General features: G+C 51.1%; 8 protein-coding genes across 8 annotated transcripts; 3 read left to right on the top strand and 5 right to left on the bottom strand.

Moving 5' to 3' along the window:
• Window positions 1-95: 95 nt before the first annotated feature.
• HMPREF1120_02593 (endothelin-converting enzyme) lies at window positions 96-2,796 on the top strand (the record flags this gene model as incomplete). The annotated part of the gene is made up of 8 exons (XM_009156637.1): window positions 96-297; window positions 353-627; window positions 679-1,197; window positions 1,247-1,528; window positions 1,579-1,836; window positions 1,891-2,045; window positions 2,098-2,126; window positions 2,186-2,796. 8 exons carry the CDS (start codon window positions 96-98, stop codon window positions 2,794-2,796), a joined length of 2,331 nt encoding a protein of 776 aa, XP_009154885.1.
• A 960-nt stretch (window positions 2,797-3,756) lies between these two features.
• HMPREF1120_02594 (uncharacterized protein) lies at window positions 3,757-4,425 on the top strand (the record flags this gene model as incomplete). The annotated part of the gene is made up of 1 exon (XM_009156638.1): window positions 3,757-4,425. The coding sequence occupies one exon, from the start codon at window positions 3,757-3,759 to the stop codon at window positions 4,423-4,425; it is 669 nt and encodes a 222-aa protein (XP_009154886.1).
• A 527-nt stretch (window positions 4,426-4,952) lies between these two features.
• On the bottom strand, window positions 4,953-11,663 carry HMPREF1120_02595 (DNA polymerase epsilon catalytic subunit A; the record flags this gene model as incomplete). The annotated part of the gene is made up of 1 exon (XM_009156639.1): window positions 4,953-11,663. The coding sequence occupies one exon, from the start codon at window positions 11,661-11,663 to the stop codon at window positions 4,953-4,955; it is 6,711 nt and encodes a 2,236-aa protein (XP_009154887.1).
• A 357-nt stretch (window positions 11,664-12,020) lies between these two features.
• Window positions 12,021-12,675, top strand: HMPREF1120_02596 (uncharacterized protein; the record flags this gene model as incomplete). Its single annotated transcript, XM_009156640.1, has 2 exons — window positions 12,021-12,366; window positions 12,419-12,675. The coding sequence occupies 2 exons, from the start codon at window positions 12,021-12,023 to the stop codon at window positions 12,673-12,675; spliced, it is 603 nt and encodes a 200-aa protein (XP_009154888.1).
• Window positions 12,676-12,852: 177 nt separating this feature from the next.
• On the bottom strand, window positions 12,853-13,533 carry HMPREF1120_02597 (uncharacterized protein; the record flags this gene model as incomplete). Its single annotated transcript, XM_009156641.1, has 1 exon — window positions 12,853-13,533. The coding sequence occupies one exon, from the start codon at window positions 13,531-13,533 to the stop codon at window positions 12,853-12,855; it is 681 nt and encodes a 226-aa protein (XP_009154889.1).
• A 238-nt stretch (window positions 13,534-13,771) lies between these two features.
• Window positions 13,772-15,892, bottom strand: HMPREF1120_02598 (uncharacterized protein). Its single transcript, XM_009156642.1, has 3 exons — window positions 15,527-15,892; window positions 14,357-15,476; window positions 13,772-14,308 (listed from the first exon to the last, which is right to left on the bottom strand). Exons 1-3 carry the CDS (start codon window positions 15,685-15,687, stop codon window positions 14,033-14,035), a joined length of 1,557 nt encoding a protein of 518 aa, XP_009154890.1. The 5' UTR covers window positions 15,688-15,892; the 3' UTR covers window positions 13,772-14,032.
• Window positions 15,893-16,288: 396 nt separating this feature from the next.
• Window positions 16,289-17,026, bottom strand: HMPREF1120_02599 (uncharacterized protein; the record flags this gene model as incomplete). The annotated part of the gene is made up of 1 exon (XM_009156643.1): window positions 16,289-17,026. One exon carries the CDS (start codon window positions 17,024-17,026, stop codon window positions 16,289-16,291), a length of 738 nt encoding a protein of 245 aa, XP_009154891.1.
• Window positions 17,027-17,059: 33 nt separating this feature from the next.
• Window positions 17,060-17,801, bottom strand: HMPREF1120_02600 (uncharacterized protein; the record flags this gene model as incomplete). The annotated part of the gene is made up of 3 exons (XM_009156644.1): window positions 17,060-17,257; window positions 17,332-17,578; window positions 17,767-17,801. The coding sequence occupies 3 exons, from the start codon at window positions 17,799-17,801 to the stop codon at window positions 17,060-17,062; spliced, it is 480 nt and encodes a 159-aa protein (XP_009154892.1).
• Between the last annotated feature and the right edge of the window lie 853 nt (window positions 17,802-18,654).

Genomic DNA, 18,654 nt, shown 5'->3' on the forward strand with positions numbered 1-18,654 from the left:
CGACCTCAGGCGCGTCACCAGCTTCAACGAGTCCTCGGTCCTACAAATCAGGCAGAAGGACTGCAACGGCAAGGCTGCATTGTCATCCTGCCATCATGACCCCACGGAACATGCCACCAGAGAAGGAGTTGTTGTTAGATGAGGAAGAGAGCAATGTACCAAGTCCGGTTCGTCCGCGTCGAACCCGGGGCGTAAAGACCGGAACCGTCGCCCTGGTGGCGCTTTTACTTCTCACCACAATCGGTGGTCTTCAATACGGGCTTTTGGGGTCAAAGCAAATCCCGAGCTGCTTCAAAGGTTAGTTTGGATACTTCACAGCCTCTGGTCTTCTGGCGATGTTAAACAACGTAAGGCCACCGCCACAAGAGGCCACATCATGGCAAGGCAGACCTTTGTCTGACACCGGCATGTATACATGCATCCTCGGAATTCCTATACAACCTCTCTCCCAACTATAAGGAGCTTGATCCCTGCACCGATTTCGAGGAACTCGTCTGCGGAGGATGGAGAGATCGTCATGATCTTCGACCGGATCAAGGTGATGCATTTACTGGGACTATAATGGCTGAATCGTCCGAAATGCTGCTGCGCCATATCCTTGAGGCCCCGTATCCAGGAGATTCAAAGGTATAATGCTCCCTCTTACAGCCGGGACGAAGATGCTGACTCGCCCGTTAGCACTCCTCCTTCTCGCCAGCCCAACTCGACTCCAACTCGAATTCTGTGGACAAAGAAAACTTCGACAAACTCAAGGCTGCCTATGATGCTTGCTTAGACGAAGACACCATTCGAAAGATTGGTGTCGCCCCATTGATGGAAATCCTCAATGAGACGTCAAGCCGTTTCCCGAAGTCTAACCAACGCAAGTGCGCTGATGGCGGCGTGCTCTCAGACACAATTGTTTATCTATCTAAGCTGGGAATTTCTGGCCTGATATCTACAGGCACCGGTGCCGACGACAAGGACGCGGATACAGTGGTTGTGTCTATCTCCGCTCCATACCGCATTGGTCTGCCAGCAAAGGAGCTGTATCAAGACAAGAAGATCGTGAAACGATACGAAGAAGTGGCATCGCAAGTTTTCTCTGCCCTTTATCCAGAGTCCGTCCATAATAAGGCTGCCACTCAAGCACTTGTGGAGTTTGAGAAGAAGTTGGCCGCGGCATCACCTGATGCCGAAGATCGTGATGATGTTACAGTAAGTTGACGGAGTTGAGTTCGATGAAATCATTTTAAGCGTGTATCAGAAATACTATAACCCCATGTCTGTGGAAGAAGCCGGCCGTTTGGCTCCACAGCTGCACCTACCGAAGGTTCTGCAAAGTCTGACGCCCTCGGACTACAATCTTAATCGGGTAATCGTCATGGCACCAGAGTACTTGAAGGATCTCTCCAAATTGTTGGATGATACCACAGAGGATGTCATCGAGACCTACTTTCTTTGGAAGGTGATCCAGGCATACGCCGGATACATCGAGGCTGACGCGATCGAGCCTTACCGCCGTTTCACCAACGAGCTACAGGGCAAGGTATTCTTGGCCACCACCGCTCAGGTATACCGACGTTAACGTCTATCCAGGATCCTGACTCGAAGCCAGAACGATGGAGGACCTGCGTGAGACACGTGGACGATGGACTAGGCTGGCTTCTGAGCCGGTTCTTCGTTGAAAAGGCTTTCTCTGCGAAGGCAAAGGAGTTCGGCGACCAGATTGTCTCAGATATCAAGGCTCAATTCATCGAGAAGCTCAAGGTTACCGATTGGATGGAAAAGGAAGTCATTGAGCTGGCAATAAGAAAGGTCCACAATATCGTCCAGAAGATTGGTTATCCAGACAAGGTAGGTCGAATCCGGCAATTATGTGTGACCATTGGTTGACCACATGGACACCAGAGCCCCAACATCTTGGACCCGGAAGCACTCCACAAGTACTACGAACAAGTTCCAATCAACTCTTCTGCCTATTTTGAAAACGCTGTGTCCATGACTGAACTGGAGGTTGTCCGGCAGTGGTCTGCTCTTGGAAAACCAGTCGATAGGGACGAATGGTGCGTTCACCACCAATTTTTCTTGAAGTCTTTATGCTAATGTTCCTTGAAGGGGCATGACAGTGCCAACCGTCAATGCTTGTGTGTTTCGCCATAATCCTCTCTTTGGTCTTTTTGAACAAAACTAACCCACAGCACAGATTACAATCCTCCAGGCAATGAAATTGTCTTCCCGGCCGGGATCATGCAATTCCCCGTCTTTGATGTCGACGTCCCACAATATATCAGCTACGGCGCGTTCGGATCTGTTTCCGGCCATGAACTCTCTCATGCTTTTGACTCGACTGGGCGCCATTATGATCAAAATGGCAACTACACGGACTGGTGGACAAACAAGACGGTCACCGAGTTTAAGAAGCGTGCCGAATGCTTTGTCGACCAATATTCCAACTTTACAGTCGAGGGAGCCGATGGCAAACCCCTGCACGTCAACGGCAAATTGACGCTGGGCGAAAACATTGCCGATGCCGGCGGTCTCTCTGCGGCGTTTGCAGCATGGAAGAAACGGGCCGCCGAAACACCGAACCAGGACCTTCCCGGGCTTGATTTCTTCACCCAAGACCAGTTGTTCTTCGTGTCCTATTCAAACTGGTGGTGCGGGAAGACCAGGAAGGAAACGGCAATTCAACGTATATTCACCGATCCGCATGCGCCAAAGTGGGCGCGCATCTTGGGCACGATGGCCAACTCGCGTGAGTTCAAGGAGAGTTTTCACTGTAAGTCTAAAGAACCGGTTTGTGAGCTGTGGTAGTGGTGTTCGAGGGCAGCGGCCGAATGATGCTCCGATTCAAGATCAGAGGCCTGCACTGGCAGTGCATTGAAATGTAAATTCTGTACTACAATTGCAGCTTGACTGTTGATTATCGAGTCAGTCTTGCGTCCAGTCTGCGTTCGATTCTGACCCCTTTCCCATCGAAACTTATTTCTTTTCCCCGCCTTACCCGGCTTGTTTGCCTCCTGGCATTTCATAACCGCCCAATTCCTTCCTCTACATCCCCAACTCTGGCGCATGATGCCAACGACAGATTCAGCCATACTGGCGAACTTCCACATACCATTGCCGGACGACTCCCTTTGACAAAGATTCGCCACCGTTTTTCCAGATCATTCAGGGGAAAAGAATGGCCTTGAGTTGTATCGCTTTCCTCACCAGCCTCCAGACTTTGAAGCTGCCAATTTTGCTACGCCATGGCTACGATGGTAGGTTCTGGCAATATCCTGCTCGACGTGACAAAGTTCACGTAGCTCGAGTTGATTGCGCTAGAGCAGGTTTTCTAGCCGCCGCGGAGTGGTAGAAAGAGTCACAAGGGTCAGCTGGGCAGGGACGAGGTTCGTGCGTTGGAGTTTGCTCTTGCCGGAAACCCATCGGCAAGTGTGATTCGAGAGTCCAAGCCTTTCGTGTCACCTTCGGAAAGGCCTCAGGCAACTCAACTCACCTGGGCGGCCAGCAGTCTCGCCACGCCTCGCCTCTTGTGGTATTGGTCAACCCGCAGAGCTCAGAGCAGAGAGGCAGCTGCGATCACCGTACAACACCTGAGTCCCACCTGCCTACAGGAAGGAACGCCATCAATCAATTTCAACTCCAGAAACCGTTTACCAACATAAAGGCAGTTCCAGTTCTTATTCTTGCATAAGGTACCTACAGTCAGCACCAGTTCTAGTCCAGGCACCACCACCAGCAACACCAGCAATAAACAGGAACAAAGCAGCGATGTCCAACCGCGACCCCTACACCTTCCTCAACCAATCCAGCATCCCAAAACCCATAATAACCGCAATCCACGGCATCCTGAAGGCATGGGACATGCCTACTAGCAATCCTACTAACCCAACCACGGACGATCACAGTTATCTCAACCACTTCCACCCCGACGGCATCCTACACGTCATCACCGCCGAACCGACAAAGGGCGCCGCGGCAATCAAGAAATTGCATGACACCATGCTCAATCCGCGGACTGGGCCGGTGGTCAAGTTACAGCATTTTTGTGACAAGGTGTTTTTGATGCCAGGCAGAGTCGACAGCTTGCCCCCTGCCTCTGCCTCCGCTTCTGCCTCGGTGCCAAAAGATATTCAGCAAGGCGCGGATCATCACAGTCAGACAGACAAGAGTCACAAGACCGAGGCCATCTTTACGGGCAAGTTGACTTCGACGTTGATCACCGGAGAGGAAATCACTACCGACTTTGCGACTTGGATTGTTTTGGCGCCGGCCACCTCTCTGGACGACACAAATGCAGAGAAAACTGGTGGAGAAGGAGGCAGCAAAAGAGATGCTGATGCCGAGCCGGAACTGAGTCTGCGCGTCGAGTATTTGAGGGTGTTTTCCGATACTTGTGCGTTGACTGCTGCGATTGCTGCGATGGGAAATGGGAAATAATGGGCTCGACTGAAAGAGCAACACTGAACGAATCTTCGATGGTTATGGAATGCTCCGACTTGTATTGTTGTGGGTCGTTCAATTACAGGAAGCTGGCTTCGGCATGCAAAACGGTATTCGAATACCTGTACTAGTAACGAGGTAACTACTCGTATTGATGACGGCCATTCACTTACATGCTGACAGCTCAGTAGTACTGTAACTAGGTATTTTATGATAGCACTGTATTATGGAGAAAATGCTCTCACCGCAGTACCCTTCTAGGTGACCACCTCCTGACCAGTACAGCCTTGTGGCCAAAGTGAAGGAGACGACCCACCAATCCGACATCATTCTGCCTTGTTACGGTACTAACTACTACAAGCGGAGTGGATCGATCAAGCCTTTCTCATTTCGGAGTTCGCTTCTGGCATACATATTTTCATTGGAGCAACACTCCCACAGTAAACTACACAACACGCCTTGCATATGCTATAAAACACCTAGAACGCCTGTCGCCTGTTGGCATCATAAAAACACCCTCCTCATCAAGTCATGCACATGGTCCTAACGCCGTCCACCACGCCCGAAAGCAACCTCAAACCATAGGCCGACGAAACCCTATCCATGACACTGAGTTTGGAATGGATTTCACTCTTGTCCATGGTGCTAGTCCACTCGCCTCCACAGGTACAGTGATCACGGAAGAGGGCGTCATCGCCCTGCAGACTACCGCACTTTTTACACTTCAAATCCTGCATCTGCCAGCTCAAGAGCGCCGCCTGGACGCGGGCAATCAGCTTTTCCTCCAGGGCAATCTTGTTATATTCGCTCTGGCAGCTGGGACATCTCCAGGGCTTATTGGCCGCCTCTTCGGCCGTGGCCTGTGGATCCGGAAGAACATCTTCGTCGCGACACAGATCGAGATCTCGCGTCATCGTGCAAGTATCGCAAACAAGGCCCTCGAATCTAAGGCTTGCGCTGGGATTCTCGAATCGGGCTTCACGGCCAAACTCGCGCACGTCAAATAGGGCCAGTAGCTCCTTTCGAAGCAGCCGCGCTTCAAGTTGTAGGGGTTTCGACAAAGAAACAACTTGCATTAGCGCCTTGACTAGTTCCAACACGGGGTCTCGAGCGTGTCGTGGATCAAATGATTCCAGCGTGCCTCCAGGTAGTGAAGGGAAGGACCAGTCACTGGCAAGCTCCGGATGAAGCAGCTCTTCTCGCTGCCTTCGGATCAGGGCCGTGATTTGTTTCTTCAGAGGTTTTGAGAAGTCGTCTTGTAGAACTGTGGTGACTTCGGTACTGTCAGGGTCCGCGGTCAGACTGAGGAAGGCGGACGGAACCTGCGTGAGTCGGGGAGTGGAAGAATCACTGTTTGAAGGCCTCTTCAGGTTCTGCATGATCTCGATGAATGCGATGACCCAATCTTCGAAAACAGGTTGCAACGAGACCGGAAGGAACTGTGAGATCTGCCAGTGGACGATCGTTTCTAGGCTGTCAAGTCCGGTTGACTCGGTAATTGTCGATGTGCCCTTGCCTCCGTAATTGTATGCGTCATACCAGAGAAGCACGTCCCAATAGTCCCTGACTTCAAGCCCCAGAAAGTGGAAGAGCGGCTTTTGTTGGATCGATTTCAAAATGTACTGCGCGTACGCATATGCGTTCTGAACTTCTTGTTTTGAGGTTTGCAGAAGCAATCGTGTCGAACTGGCAAACACGACTTGCGACCCGACGCGGCGGAAGTCGGTGATGAGTTGTTGAAGCGCTTTCTTTGACATCATGAGGACATAGTAATGGAGGTGGCGGTCATAGAGACACGATGCAGGAGCCTCTACCCATCGTACCAGCTGCTGTACCATCACATCTGCCAGCCGGTTCCCCCGACACGCCTCCGCCCACCATGATTTGACCATCTCGCGAAGAACATCGAGTGCTGCTTGAGCAAAGCCTCCTGTCGAGTTGACCGTGTTGCCATCGCCCGACGTGGCTTCGTCGCCGGCAGGGTTGAATGCCACCGACTCGGCCGAACCTTCCAAGTCATTGATGATGGAAGATGTCAATATCGTATTGATGGTAAGATTCTGCACGGCAACATCCACACACACAGTAGTGTAGGCACCTGGGTTGTTAATCGACGGCATGTCAACCACTTCAGTCAGTGGACCGAGGATATCATCGCGCTCATAGCCAGCATGGTCTGGCCTTGGTTGGTCTGACCACCACAGAACAACATTGCTTCTTTTCAGCCTCCGTGCATAAGCGAGGTCGATAAGGAACCGAGGATCGTCCTTCTCAAGATTGCATAGCGGCACATCACCGTATCGGGCAAGCTCGATCAGGTGGCTCAACCAGCCTCCTACGTTGAAATAGTGGGAGATCAACTGTTTGAATGCGAATCCTTGCCAGCCCAGTGAAGGAAGGTCTGTATCAGCTTGATCTGTAGGCAGACATAATATCGGGTACTCCTTCATAATCCGGATGTCGTGGACCAATTGCCTGTGGGAATTCGTCTGAAGGAGGAGAATCGTGGGCTGGGACTCGTCAGATCGCCACTTCTGGAGCACATCTGCAATTGCCAGGTTTGCTTTTCTTTTCGTTGTGACCTGAGACACTTTGAAGCTCAAATTGGACTGGTATTGAAAGATATCTTGTATCAGGACATCTTCCTCGGCCTTGTGTCGGTACTGCTCGGTATATATCTTGTCGACATTCGGCAGTTGAGAATCACGGCTGCGGCTGAGGACGATAATGTGAGCTTCGGACCTGGCTGTAGAGAATAGAGCGAAAACATTTCTATCTCCTGCCGAGACGTGATAAATGTAGATGTAAGCGAAAGAGGTTGGATCCTCCAGGTACGTAGCCGGCGCGTCGTACCGCAATAATGCTGAAAGGTCGAAGCCATGTTCCAGGCCTTTTCCGAGTACGCCCTTTTGGCTTGCGTCGAACGAGCACATATTCCCCAGTTTGAGCAATGCACGCATGAAAAGGGGCAACTGCCGCTCATAGACTCCTTCCACACTGGGATGATTGCACAGCAACGCAACTGACTCAGCTTCTCGTAGGTAGATGTCTTCTGGCATGGTCAATTGAAATAGATGAACCGAAGGGTGACCGTTTGGTAGGACATGGTTGACTTTTTCGACTTCACATCCCGGCACCTCAACGTTTGGTAGTTCGTTCCCTTTCAGGTTGAGATAGAGGGTCCTAGGCACCTTGATCTTCAAGGCATGGATCTTTTTGCCAATCGATACGAAGGCTATCACTTCACCAGGTGAATCACCTTGGCGTAGTTGAAGGATGTGCCAGGTATTAATATACAGCAGTTCAGCTTGGTTACGGAAGAAGCTGCTGATCGAGTCTGTGGCAACATTTGGCCGCTCTCCAAAAAGCTGTCGACGTCGTGCCCTGGCTTGTTTCTGGATCTTCCATTTCTGTTTCTGATACTGGAGCCACCCGCTATAATCCTCGTCGTTCGCTGGAGGATCAGAAGGCAGCGCTGCAAAAGGATCGACCAGTGACTGCTTCGCATTGTCATCTGCTTTTCTCTTGGCTGGCTTGGAGAGCTGAACCAGAGGCTTGCTTCCGTGGTCCAAAGCATCCTCTATGTCTCCCGAACCAGGGAGCCGGTGGTCGAGTAGATTCACTGAGCGCTCCGCCAAAGGCTGCTTTTCGAACAGATCAGTCACCTTTTTCTGCTTGAATTTGTCGTCCTTGGCCGTGATCCGCTTCTGCAGCCAATCTGGGTGTGCAACTCGGGGAACGGGGTTCCGGATCTTTTGAAGGGCAGCGGGAATAGTGATAAGCTTCTGTATCACAGAACCAAGACGTTCCAGATAGTAATCCCAATCAATCACAGTTCTAGGGTCCATGTCTGCCGGGTCCTCCTTCAACCATTTCCGCAAGAAATATCGCTTAACGCTGTCATCGGCAGAGAAGATCGCCACGGGGATGGCTCGGTCAGTGACCGGTGTGTTTCTAGGCTTCGCGGAAATGATGTACTTGCAGTTTAATCCTTTGTCTTTAATCATTTGATCTCCGAGAAACTCGGCCAGTCTCTTAGCGGTGGTGATGGAGGTGGACTTTTGCGCTCCGTATTCTTCAAGGGTCTTGGTCATACTCTTGTTCTCGCAAATAAGGTCGATCAACTCCTCATCGGCGAGAGTTGAACCTTGTTGATGCAGTACGTCGAGCCATCGATTCGCGACACGAGCAACAGCGCCATAGGTTTCCGCCAATGTTGTCCCTTCCAAGAAGAATTTGAAGATTTGAGTCTGGAAGATTTTGATAAGCTTCAGCTCACCTCTTCGCTTCACCTCGAAACCCTTCAACTCTGCCAGGCTGCCATCGTGGTTGAAGACAGCATATCGCTTTTTCAAATTTTTGTCTTCCTCTTTCGAAGTCGGAAGAATCATTGCTTTGTAGGGACCATCGACCTCGAAAAAAATGGAGTTGTCGCTGTGCGTCTCGTACTTGAAAGTGACAGGGTCAACAAGAGTCTGATATTGGTGGTTGGTAAATCGTCCATGAACGAGATGGTTGAGCATCACACAAGGGTATGAGATTGCCATCTTCTTCCCATTTTTCAGTGTGAAGACAACGTTTTCAGGAAACGTCGCCGGAAGCATGCACCAAATACCGTCGGTATCGAGTTCCAGTGGTCTGCCGATACGTTCGACAAGTTCCCGCGCCATCTGAATAATGTGGGCGCCAGTGAGACAGGTAACACCTGCCATCTCCATTGAGTACCATCTTGATCCCTTGCGCATGACATAACCGTAGAAAGAGTTAAGAATGACCTTGTGGGCCAGCTGAAGGGAGTCGTAGAGCACGATCATCTTTTTCGCTTCTTCAATCTCCTGCGCTGTAGCACCAGACGATTTCAGAGCTTCCGTCTTGCCCTTCCAGACCTTTTGTTGCCCTTTGAAGTCGTACCGTCGGTCTCGGAAATTGCGCACAGTGTCGACGTAAAATGGATTCTCTCGCTGGCAGATAATGGCCTCACGTTCAATAATTTTCGAATCGTGAATCTTGTGATAGATCTTCTTCGAATATTCTTGGAGCCTCCTTTTTACCACTGCAGCTTGCTCGTCAAGGCTCAATTGCTGAAAGGTTCGTTTTTGAGATTTGGGGCCTTTTCCGGGAAAGGTCTCGTTGGCAACGGCTCTTCGTATCATGTTGTACTCGTCTCTTTTCGTGGGTAAGAATTCTCCTCTCCATGACCATGGCAGGCGTCGGTCGCAGGTCTTGCCCGGCCGGTTGAAATCACAAGCAGCACAATCAGATTCCGCCTTCATGGAATCGGGCTGCAGCCGGTTGGTCGTCATGATATTTGGGTACATAGAAGCAACATCCAAATGGTAAATCAGGGGCCGCTCGTTTCTGTTCGGGGTTTGTTTCAAGCTGTTCAGCTTTTCACAGATCTGAGCTCGGACTTCAGCGTAGTTCGTGACGTCGTCCAGGGACTTCTTCTCTTCCACCGTGATGCAAAACTTCAAGGCGGCGTCGAGGTCGCGCAACAGCTCGTCGATGGCTGTCGTGTCGATCGCAAAGTTCACAGGAATGTCCGCACGAAATACTCCTGCTTCGATACTCTCCACATGTCCACCGACGTAAGTTTCTGAATCTAGGAGATGTCCTTCCCAAAACGCTTCTCTTGGATCAGTGTGCTTGTTCGGCAGCACGATGTTCTTCTGGTATGCTTGGACCATCAACAGCATCTCACAGAGGGTGCCCGTACCCTTGCGCAAAGTGTCATCGGGATTGAGGGGGATAATCGTACATAACGAAAAGATGAAAGGATGCACATATTTCATGTACAGATAGTATGTCGCAACCGCATCGGACACTGAATATTCGGCCAGGATCTGTGGGTGTTTTCTTGCGTAGGGTGTCATGAGCTCGGGGTCCAACTCGTCGGGATCGTAACCTAGTTTTGCAACTGTCACCGCCTTCAAACCTCTGCTGCCTTGAGGCAAGTAACTGTCTCTGTTCACCCATGCAAAGCAGTCCATGTGTACGCAATAGTCGCTTTGATAGATGTCTTCGCTACTTTTGCGAAACCCAATCTCTGCATACATATCAATCCCGAGAATACCAGCTCTTGCTTCAACGAAAGGCCAATCGAAGAAATCTCCGTTGTAGGTAGCAATGACATTTGGTCTTGCCTCTTTGATGTGGGAAAAGAATCGTTCAAGAACAGCGCGTTCATTAGGTTCGTTAAAGATGATAAAAGGACCCTCATATTCAGCCTTCGGAGTGTAGTCAAAATCGGCAATGTCCTCGGCCACAATCTCCCTGTTGGTAATGAGGACACCTTGTCCGTCGATCATGTAGGATATCATCATGACCTGATCAATCACCGAGTCGGGAAATTTGAGGGGTAGTTTCGTCGTTTCGATGTCGAAGGCGAGGACAACCGGATCGGCTCTCTGTAAGCGTTCTTCCAGACACGTTAGAGATATGGAGCCGTGTTTTGCCTCCACGGTGTACCACTTTCCAATGCGAATGTCCTTATCAATGGCGATACGGACGTGATATGGCACATCGTACTCTCTGACGTCGACAATGAATTCACTGGCTTCTGCGATTCCGGTCGACCTCCCTTTGCCGCTTTGATCTTCGTCGTAGATGTCGAAGCCAGCGTTGGCACTGGCGACTTCTGCGTAGGTGTCCATGGCGTCAAGCTTCTCTTTGTTTTTCTCGGCAATAGGCATGACTTCTCTGCGGACAGATAGAAGGTCGGAGACATTGGCAAACGTGAGCTTTAGAAACGTCCGTTTGTAACCGAGCAGATGATTGGGCATCTGTAAATCTTCTTTTGCAACTCGTGTTACCGTTTTCACCAGCCCTTCAAACATTCTTTTGCACCATTCTTCCACCTCAGTTTCTCTACCTCGTCGTACCGCCAGCAAGAAGTAAGGATCATACTCTAGCGTTGCTTTGAAATTTTCGCCGTCTTCTCCGATGAAGTAGAAGTCAACGCCTGCGCGACCGCCGGGTACTTTCGGGTCTTCGACTGAGGTGCTGTGCATGTTGTAGAGCCATCCAACTCTTTTCCTGCCGGAATCATAACGCGGGAATCCCATAGCCTCGTCGATGCTGTTGGCCAGCCGCGTTGCCTGCACTTTCTCATCTTGAGAGGTGCCTTCGGTAGCGCGGAGCGACGAGGCATCGACTGTCTTGGTCCGGGGTTGTCGAGAGGAATCTTTGGCGAACCGGACATTGGAGCCATATTTGCTCGGCTTCCTGACCGGCATGGCTGCTCGACGCAAGCGTCAATCGGGACTCTCTGGGTTCATAAGCCTGTCTCAAATTGTGTGTTCATATCGTCGAAATCCCAGCCGGCGTAATCAATACTAGTGCTGCGACTGAAGGTGCGGCGGCGTGGGATGGCTTTGCAAATCCAAGATGCCCTCCTTTGCAGTTATCGAAGTCCAGATGCGTCGCGTCGCGTCTAGTCGCGTGCCACTTTACGCGCCAGAGCCCGGCAAACTTTCTCGAAGTTGTACGGTCAGAAATAGCGTGTCTAATGCCTATGCTCCACCCATCAACCATTGAATGAAATCATCGTTGCAGATGCGCCGCAAGTTCCTCCAGTCCAAACCACCACCAATATGGCGGAAGATACACGAGAATCCGAGGGCGCCCCTCAAGATGACAAGTCAACCTCAGAGTCGCCTCGAATCAGGCGGCCGAAGCCCCGGCAAGACTTCCCCAAATCTCAAGTTGGGAAGATGTGGGAGGCGCTGGGAAATCCTCAAGAACCGGTAAACACGATGCCCGGAGGAACCTACAATTCGGCAGGCGGCAGACCGACCGAAGTATCTTGGAAAGATGCCTTCAACTTTTCGTACGAGGGTAAAGGCCCAGCATGGTATCAGACGCCTTGCGCCAGAGACTCTTTGCTAGTGGGAATAGCTTCGGGAGGGGCCATTGGAGGATTAAGATTTGTCCTCAAAGGTGCATACTCTGCCCTGATGTTTTCCAGAGTGGTCATTTAACATGACAACAGGTCTCTCTTCTATTGCAACCTCGGCCAATATCGCAGTCGGCGGATTTGCTCTCACAGCAAGTGGGATGTACTATTGGTGTGAGCAGAGGAGGAGAGAAGAGGCCCGCGGAATGGCGGCCGCGGTTGTAGGGATGAGGATGCTGCATGAGAAGAAGGCCAGAGAGAAGAAGGAAGCGGAGGAGGCGGCCAAAGCTGCAGCTGCTGCGAAAGCCGAAGAAGAACGGAAACGCAACCAGCGATGGTACAAGTTTTGGTGATCATATATCTGCCTGTGAGCAAGCCTTGGTGGCAGACAGCCCCGAAGGGTGATGGAACAAGCTGTCGAACATGCTTGTGGTCCAGAGTTTGTATCTTTTGGACGCGGCGTGCGGATTGTACATTAGCGGTCATGCCAGACAGCCCATGACAACGAGGGCAAGCTGAGGGTGGTGGCATCATCCGTCCTCGAAACGAAAACGAACAGATTTGCGTGGCGACGATTCAGTGGACGGGGTCTCGTCACTGTCGTCAATGACACGTTTCCTCCTCTCACTTCTCTGTTGCCTGGCATCTCGAGCCTCTCGATTTCTGTACGCTGTCACTTGTTGCTTTCGTCTCTGAGACCTGGACCAGGCAATGGCTGCCGTTGGTCGAAATCCAATGCCATTGATGCCGTAACCATCGTCATCCGGGTCTTTAGGATCGTGACCCGTGATCTCGGAGTCTTGCCAGAAGCTGTCCGAAATCTCTATAGGTAATGGCGGTGACTTTGAACGAGAAGACTTGGCCTCTAGCTTCTTGGATGTCTTTCCAGAAGTCATGGGAACACTTGCGCTTTTCGTTGCCTGGGCATCTTCTGGAGCAGCAGACAATGTCTCATCTTCTGTATGAGTATCGAAGACAGGATGTCGGGTATTGCCTGTGTACTGTGATATTCGTTCGTCCGTATAGTGGGAATGGCCAAAGAGAGGGGCGCTACGGATCTCTAGCCGCTCCAACCTCCTGGCCGTCTTTGCCCTAGGACTCGCATCGCCACTGTCCTCTCGTTCACTGCCCAAAGAGTCCAACTGTTCCAGCTCCTTCGTCGCCGAGCGATCGGGATGGTCCCGCTTCCTCTTGGGCGAACTGAAGGGCATCGGGGCAGTCGCGCCCCCGAAGTTGACTCACAAGCCAGCCAAAACGATTGCCGTTTCCGAGTAATAAATAAACATCTGCCATAAAGTTGAGAGGGTTCGTCATTAATCTTACTTCCTGCATCACAGGATATAGTCCTCTCGTTGGAAGGATGTCAGCCAGGAGCGGCAGGAGCATTCCCAGGAATTCATACGTCGCCGCTTGGTGGGGCCATGCGCGAATCGGGTTCAATTAAAAAGACGGTGTACCCCCATAAAATGCCCATATAATATCTTCAGTACGTGCTCTTCTAGACGAACACTAGATACTTGAGCGGGAAGACAGGTTGAAACATGAATCAAGATGTGGCATAAATTAGTGAACTCAGACTTCATGGATGCGAATTTTCTGCTTCTCGTCGCGGTAGAGAGTACACAGCCTTTCCCAGCCCATATTCTGTTCCAACATAACAAAATCCCCGACCAACGCCATGCACACAACAAGTAATCCAAGATGGACCAATCATTCCTTCACTTTCTTCTTCTTCTTTTTCTCCTCGGCCTCACCATCAACATCGAGAGACTTCCGCTTCTTCTTCTTCTCTGTCACCTCGTCTCCGCCTTGAGACTTGCGCTTTTCTTTCTTGTCCTTCTTATCCTTTTTCTCCTTCTTGTCCTTCTCTCGCTTTTCTTGCTTGGAGGCAGAAGCAGGAGCAGCATCAAACATTTCCTCGTCCAAATCTGCCTTGGAAGGCTCATCAATATCCATGTGCTCAAGGACTTTCTCCATGGCTTCTTTCTGTGTCTGGGGTCAGCTGAGTTGTGCGGATCAGGACATTCAACATACCATAGCAACTTCATTTTTCGTCGGTTGTGTTCCGGAAGCATAAAACTCTAGCCGTTCCTCAACTTGCTTCTTCAGAACCTCACCAAATGCCGTGGTTGGTGACTCGGAGAAATTGTCAATCCTAGACGCGATGGAGCACTTGTTCGCGAGGAAGCGGGAGATGCGCCCTTTGTTTTTCTGGGACGCGCGACCGATGAATGAGGAGTGGTACAGTAGACCATACTTGGGGGTGTTGCCTTTGGTTTTCAGAGCTCGGAAGAGGGCCTTTTCAGCTCCCAATATCTGGACGGTTGAGGCTGGGTACTTTGACAGGTTGGTAAGACTGCCGGCATGCGAGATGAGCCGAGCGCCCACTATCTCCCCGATCAGTGCTGCCAAATTCGGCGCCACTACGCCCATCTTGGACACGAGGTAGCTGTAGAGGGTCTTTCGGTAATTCGCAAGGCTGACTACTCGTTGCGCAAACAATGTAACGTTCTCCATGTCTGATCCTGAGAGTTCCTGACCCATACTCGTCTTCGCAGCCTCGATGATGCTCTTCGCAATTTCCTCGTCATCATCCACGACCGCCGCAAGATCGTGAAGACTGTCTTCGGACAGACTCTTCTTGTCCTTCACGAAAAGTGCGACTTTAGCGTACTTGTGATTGTCCGAGACGATTTTGACCAATTCGGGAAAGTGCCACGAATACCATTCACGCACTCGCATTGAGAAGGTGTTGATCGCCTTATCCAGCTGGTCCAAGATTGCAATCGCTTGGATAATGTGGTTGTCATTTTTCTGGACCGAGAACTTGACTTTAGCTCTGGAGTATGCATGACCAAGTCCGAGCTGAGCAGTGCTAGTGTCGCCTTCGCGGAGCTGTTTCAACAATTTCTCCGAATGCTGACGGATTCCTCGTAGCATGTCCTGGACAATTTCGCTCGTGTCTCCTGTTTCGCACTCGATGTTCGGGAAAGCACTCTTTATACTGCTGGCAAGAATCTTGTCGGACACGCCCAAGGTCACTTTGTTCTTCTTTCCCGGTTTCGGTAGGTTCAGCTCGAGGAATGACTTGAGGTAGTCAGACGCGATGCCTTCTGATATGTCGTGGAGTTCCTCCAAAGCTTGTTTTCCATTCCTTGGATATCATCAGTCATCTGCAAGAAAAGTCACGGTGGTTGCGCATACTCAAATGGTAAGAAACTGACAAGTTCCACCATCTTGCCAAATTTCGCCAGATCTTGAACACTATCCTGGACTTCCTTCAGCCGGTTACCAACAGTGTCCGGCTGGTGAACGGCCTTGAAGAGCGCATAGCCCATGGGGCCTTCGTAGAGGAGAAACTCCATGGTCGACGCGGACTGTGTAATTCCTGGGAAGCCGTTGGCTCTTTTTCAAGTCCCGCAAGGAAAAGAAGTTGCACGAGCCGAGACGAACTTGCAGCGAAGCGGCTTGCGGGAGCAAGCAATTGAGTCTGGTTTAACAGTCACGGTGGTAACGACGCCGGCGCATCCAGCTGCAGCTTCACCATCTCCAAAAAAATTCCCAGTCCGCAAACTTCGAGTAAATTTCCAGAGAAGCTTGGCGTGGTCTGGAAATAGAAAGTTCCGTTTGCTGCTTTAATTCGTCATTTTGGGCTTACGTTGACGCTGCTTTACCCGTTCGCCTTGATGTTCATCGAACACCTTGAAGTTGTGATACGAAGCGATTCAAACAACCTACGTACACACCTAGGTATGTGTGATTCAATTCAAGTCTTGTTTTGCGGGCCTGGATATAAAAGGGAGCTCCAACTACGGCCCACTGCTGGTCAAAGAATATCGCGATTCCAGCACTTGTTCCTGATTCGGCTCCTGCGCCGACCTACACTGTACAAACCGACATGATTCATCCGTTACAGCCTTGGGCCAGGACCAGTGTGCGTCGCCTCAAGATCTAGACATCGGTGCGCTAGGAGCTGCTCAATGCACTCGGCCTCGTTGCAAACGTAACGTCGATACAACATGATCGGCACCAGTGAGGCGAGCTGTGGTGTCCCGCTTTGTTGCCGCAATAGAAACACCACTGGGGCGTCAAGCCCTCCTTTTCAAGCCGCTGCGAAATGCATCTCCGCAGCTTCCCGCCCATGGGTGACATAATGGACTCGAGGACCGATATACTGGTCAACTGGCGGTCCAAACGCGGCATCCACCGAACCCAGCGTACCCAGGGGCCTGCGTTACTCGCCCCCATGACTAGAAAAGTGGCCGCTATGTCCTTGCGCACGAAGATGAAGCTTTCCAGGCCACCGAGGAGGGGCTGACCGCCATCGTCTTCGTCCAGTCCCAAGGATTCGACACGAGTCCTGACGACCTTCCTCAGATGCCGCCCACTGATAATGGACCGGTCAACCCAATGGCCAGGCATGGCCATTTCGAGTACACCCAGTGCCTCGATGAGTGACGGCAGATGTAACGCCTGAGTGACCACGGCTTGCCAATCATGGATCGCCTGTCTCTTCTTCTTGAAACTCCGAATATTCAGCCGCTCTAGGTACGGACCGTGGAAGTTAATTGCTATTCCGTTCGCGCATAGTCCCTGCCCGAAGAAGACAAGGTCAGGTTTGCCAACTACTTTGTACTCGGGTCTCTGATGCGCAAACGGTGCTCCGCATCTCACAGCTGCGACAGTCTCGTCGATCACAAGCATGAGGCCGGCTTCTTTACAAGCTTCTCTCAGCTTTCACACTATTCCGCCGTGGTTTACTCGACCATTGAGCTGATTGTTGACGATTTCAACAATGACACCGATGCAGCCTAGTTTCTTTGCCTCAGCGAGATTGTTGACAAGATCCTTTTGAGACCGGTCTACGATCCTCAAGCTGATGCTTGGGGACCCAGCAGCGTGCGCACGGAACGCTGGCTGGGCACTCAAGTTGGCCTGAACGAAAAGTGAGTCAGCAGTACATCCTTCGTAGGGGCGTCGCTGTCAAGCGCATCAGGTGGGTCACTTACAAGAGGTCCAAAACCTGCAGCAAAAGAGTCCTCAACCGCGACCCATTTTTCCAGGTGCGTCTCGCTCCAGCCGAGCAACGATGCCAACCGTTTCCTATCAACCGAACCAGAATCATGGATAGAATCGACACTATCCGAGACTGAGATGATAGCCAGGCGCAGAATCAAACTCGTCACGGTTGACGGAGTCATAGCATCTGTCACATGGTCATGGGACGAGATTGGCAGTGTGCCACCGAAGAAAGACCTGGAGAGCACTTGTGTCAACAATTGTTATCACCAAGACGGAGAAGACGGCAGGCTGAGGGACACACACTCAAACCTGCCCGTGTATTGAGACAGTATCTTTTCGAATCTCCTCCCTGTCCTGATCGGATCTTCCCAGTACTGTCGCATCAATGAATTGGCAACGGGCCTATTCAGAAGCTACGTTACCCCCAACACCGATCCCCAAACGTTGTTGAAGTCATGGTCCGGAAGAATATCAACCATGGTATATTTCGCATTTCTTCCAGAGATTATATCGTGACGGTCTTGGTATCTGGTGTGATTACCGACTGATAAGCTACAGGTCTGCCCTCTACATGTTGAGACCTAATGCAGCGGCAATGAGTCTCTGCGCTGTCTCCTTTCAAAGCCCTAGCTGATCCCGGGTGTACTTTGCTACCTGGGATTTCATGGCCCCATATGCAACCCTTGAAAGGAACTCCGTTGCCTCTCAGCTGAAAGAAACCTGCAACGCAGATCATTTGCCTACAATAACGTTCTCATATGACCCTCTTGAGCCAGACTAGAGGCCATTGAAGATGCATTATTGTCGGTCCACTACCACCATCTGAATATGCCGGTCGTCCCAGGTATGGTCGGCACGTAGATCCCCCTGTTCAGTCAACTAACCACCAACTTTGACGGCTTTCTTATCAAGAAAGAGGGGATTATAATCCCACTACGTTATTAGTGGCCAGTCTGGCGGGTCGCTTTTTCTCCGAAGGTAAGCTTCGGCAACCGGCCAATATCGTGAATCCACGAAACCTCTCTGTGTAACCAACCTTCGGCCTGGCCGCCATGTCGACGTTGCAATGTTGTAACCCGCTGGCCCGGCTGGCAGACAGCTTTTAAGTTATCCCCCTGCTTCGCAACTTGCATGTGACTGACATGTGGAAAATTGGACGATGTGTCCAGGGAGGACTAATACTACCATGGACACTGAAGAGAGATTTCCATGCAACCAAGTCGTAGTCTCAGCAGAGCCTCAATTCCGATCTCGCCGCAGTCAGATGCCAGAAATAAAAGCAAACCCAATGCATTGCATGAGCACTAGCG

Source organism: Exophiala dermatitidis (assembly GCF_000230625.1).
Source record: "Exophiala dermatitidis NIH/UT8656 unplaced genomic scaffold supercont1.2, whole genome shotgun sequence".
In the NCBI taxonomy this organism is placed as follows: Eukaryota; Fungi; Ascomycota; class Eurotiomycetes; order Chaetothyriales; family Herpotrichiellaceae; genus Exophiala; species Exophiala dermatitidis.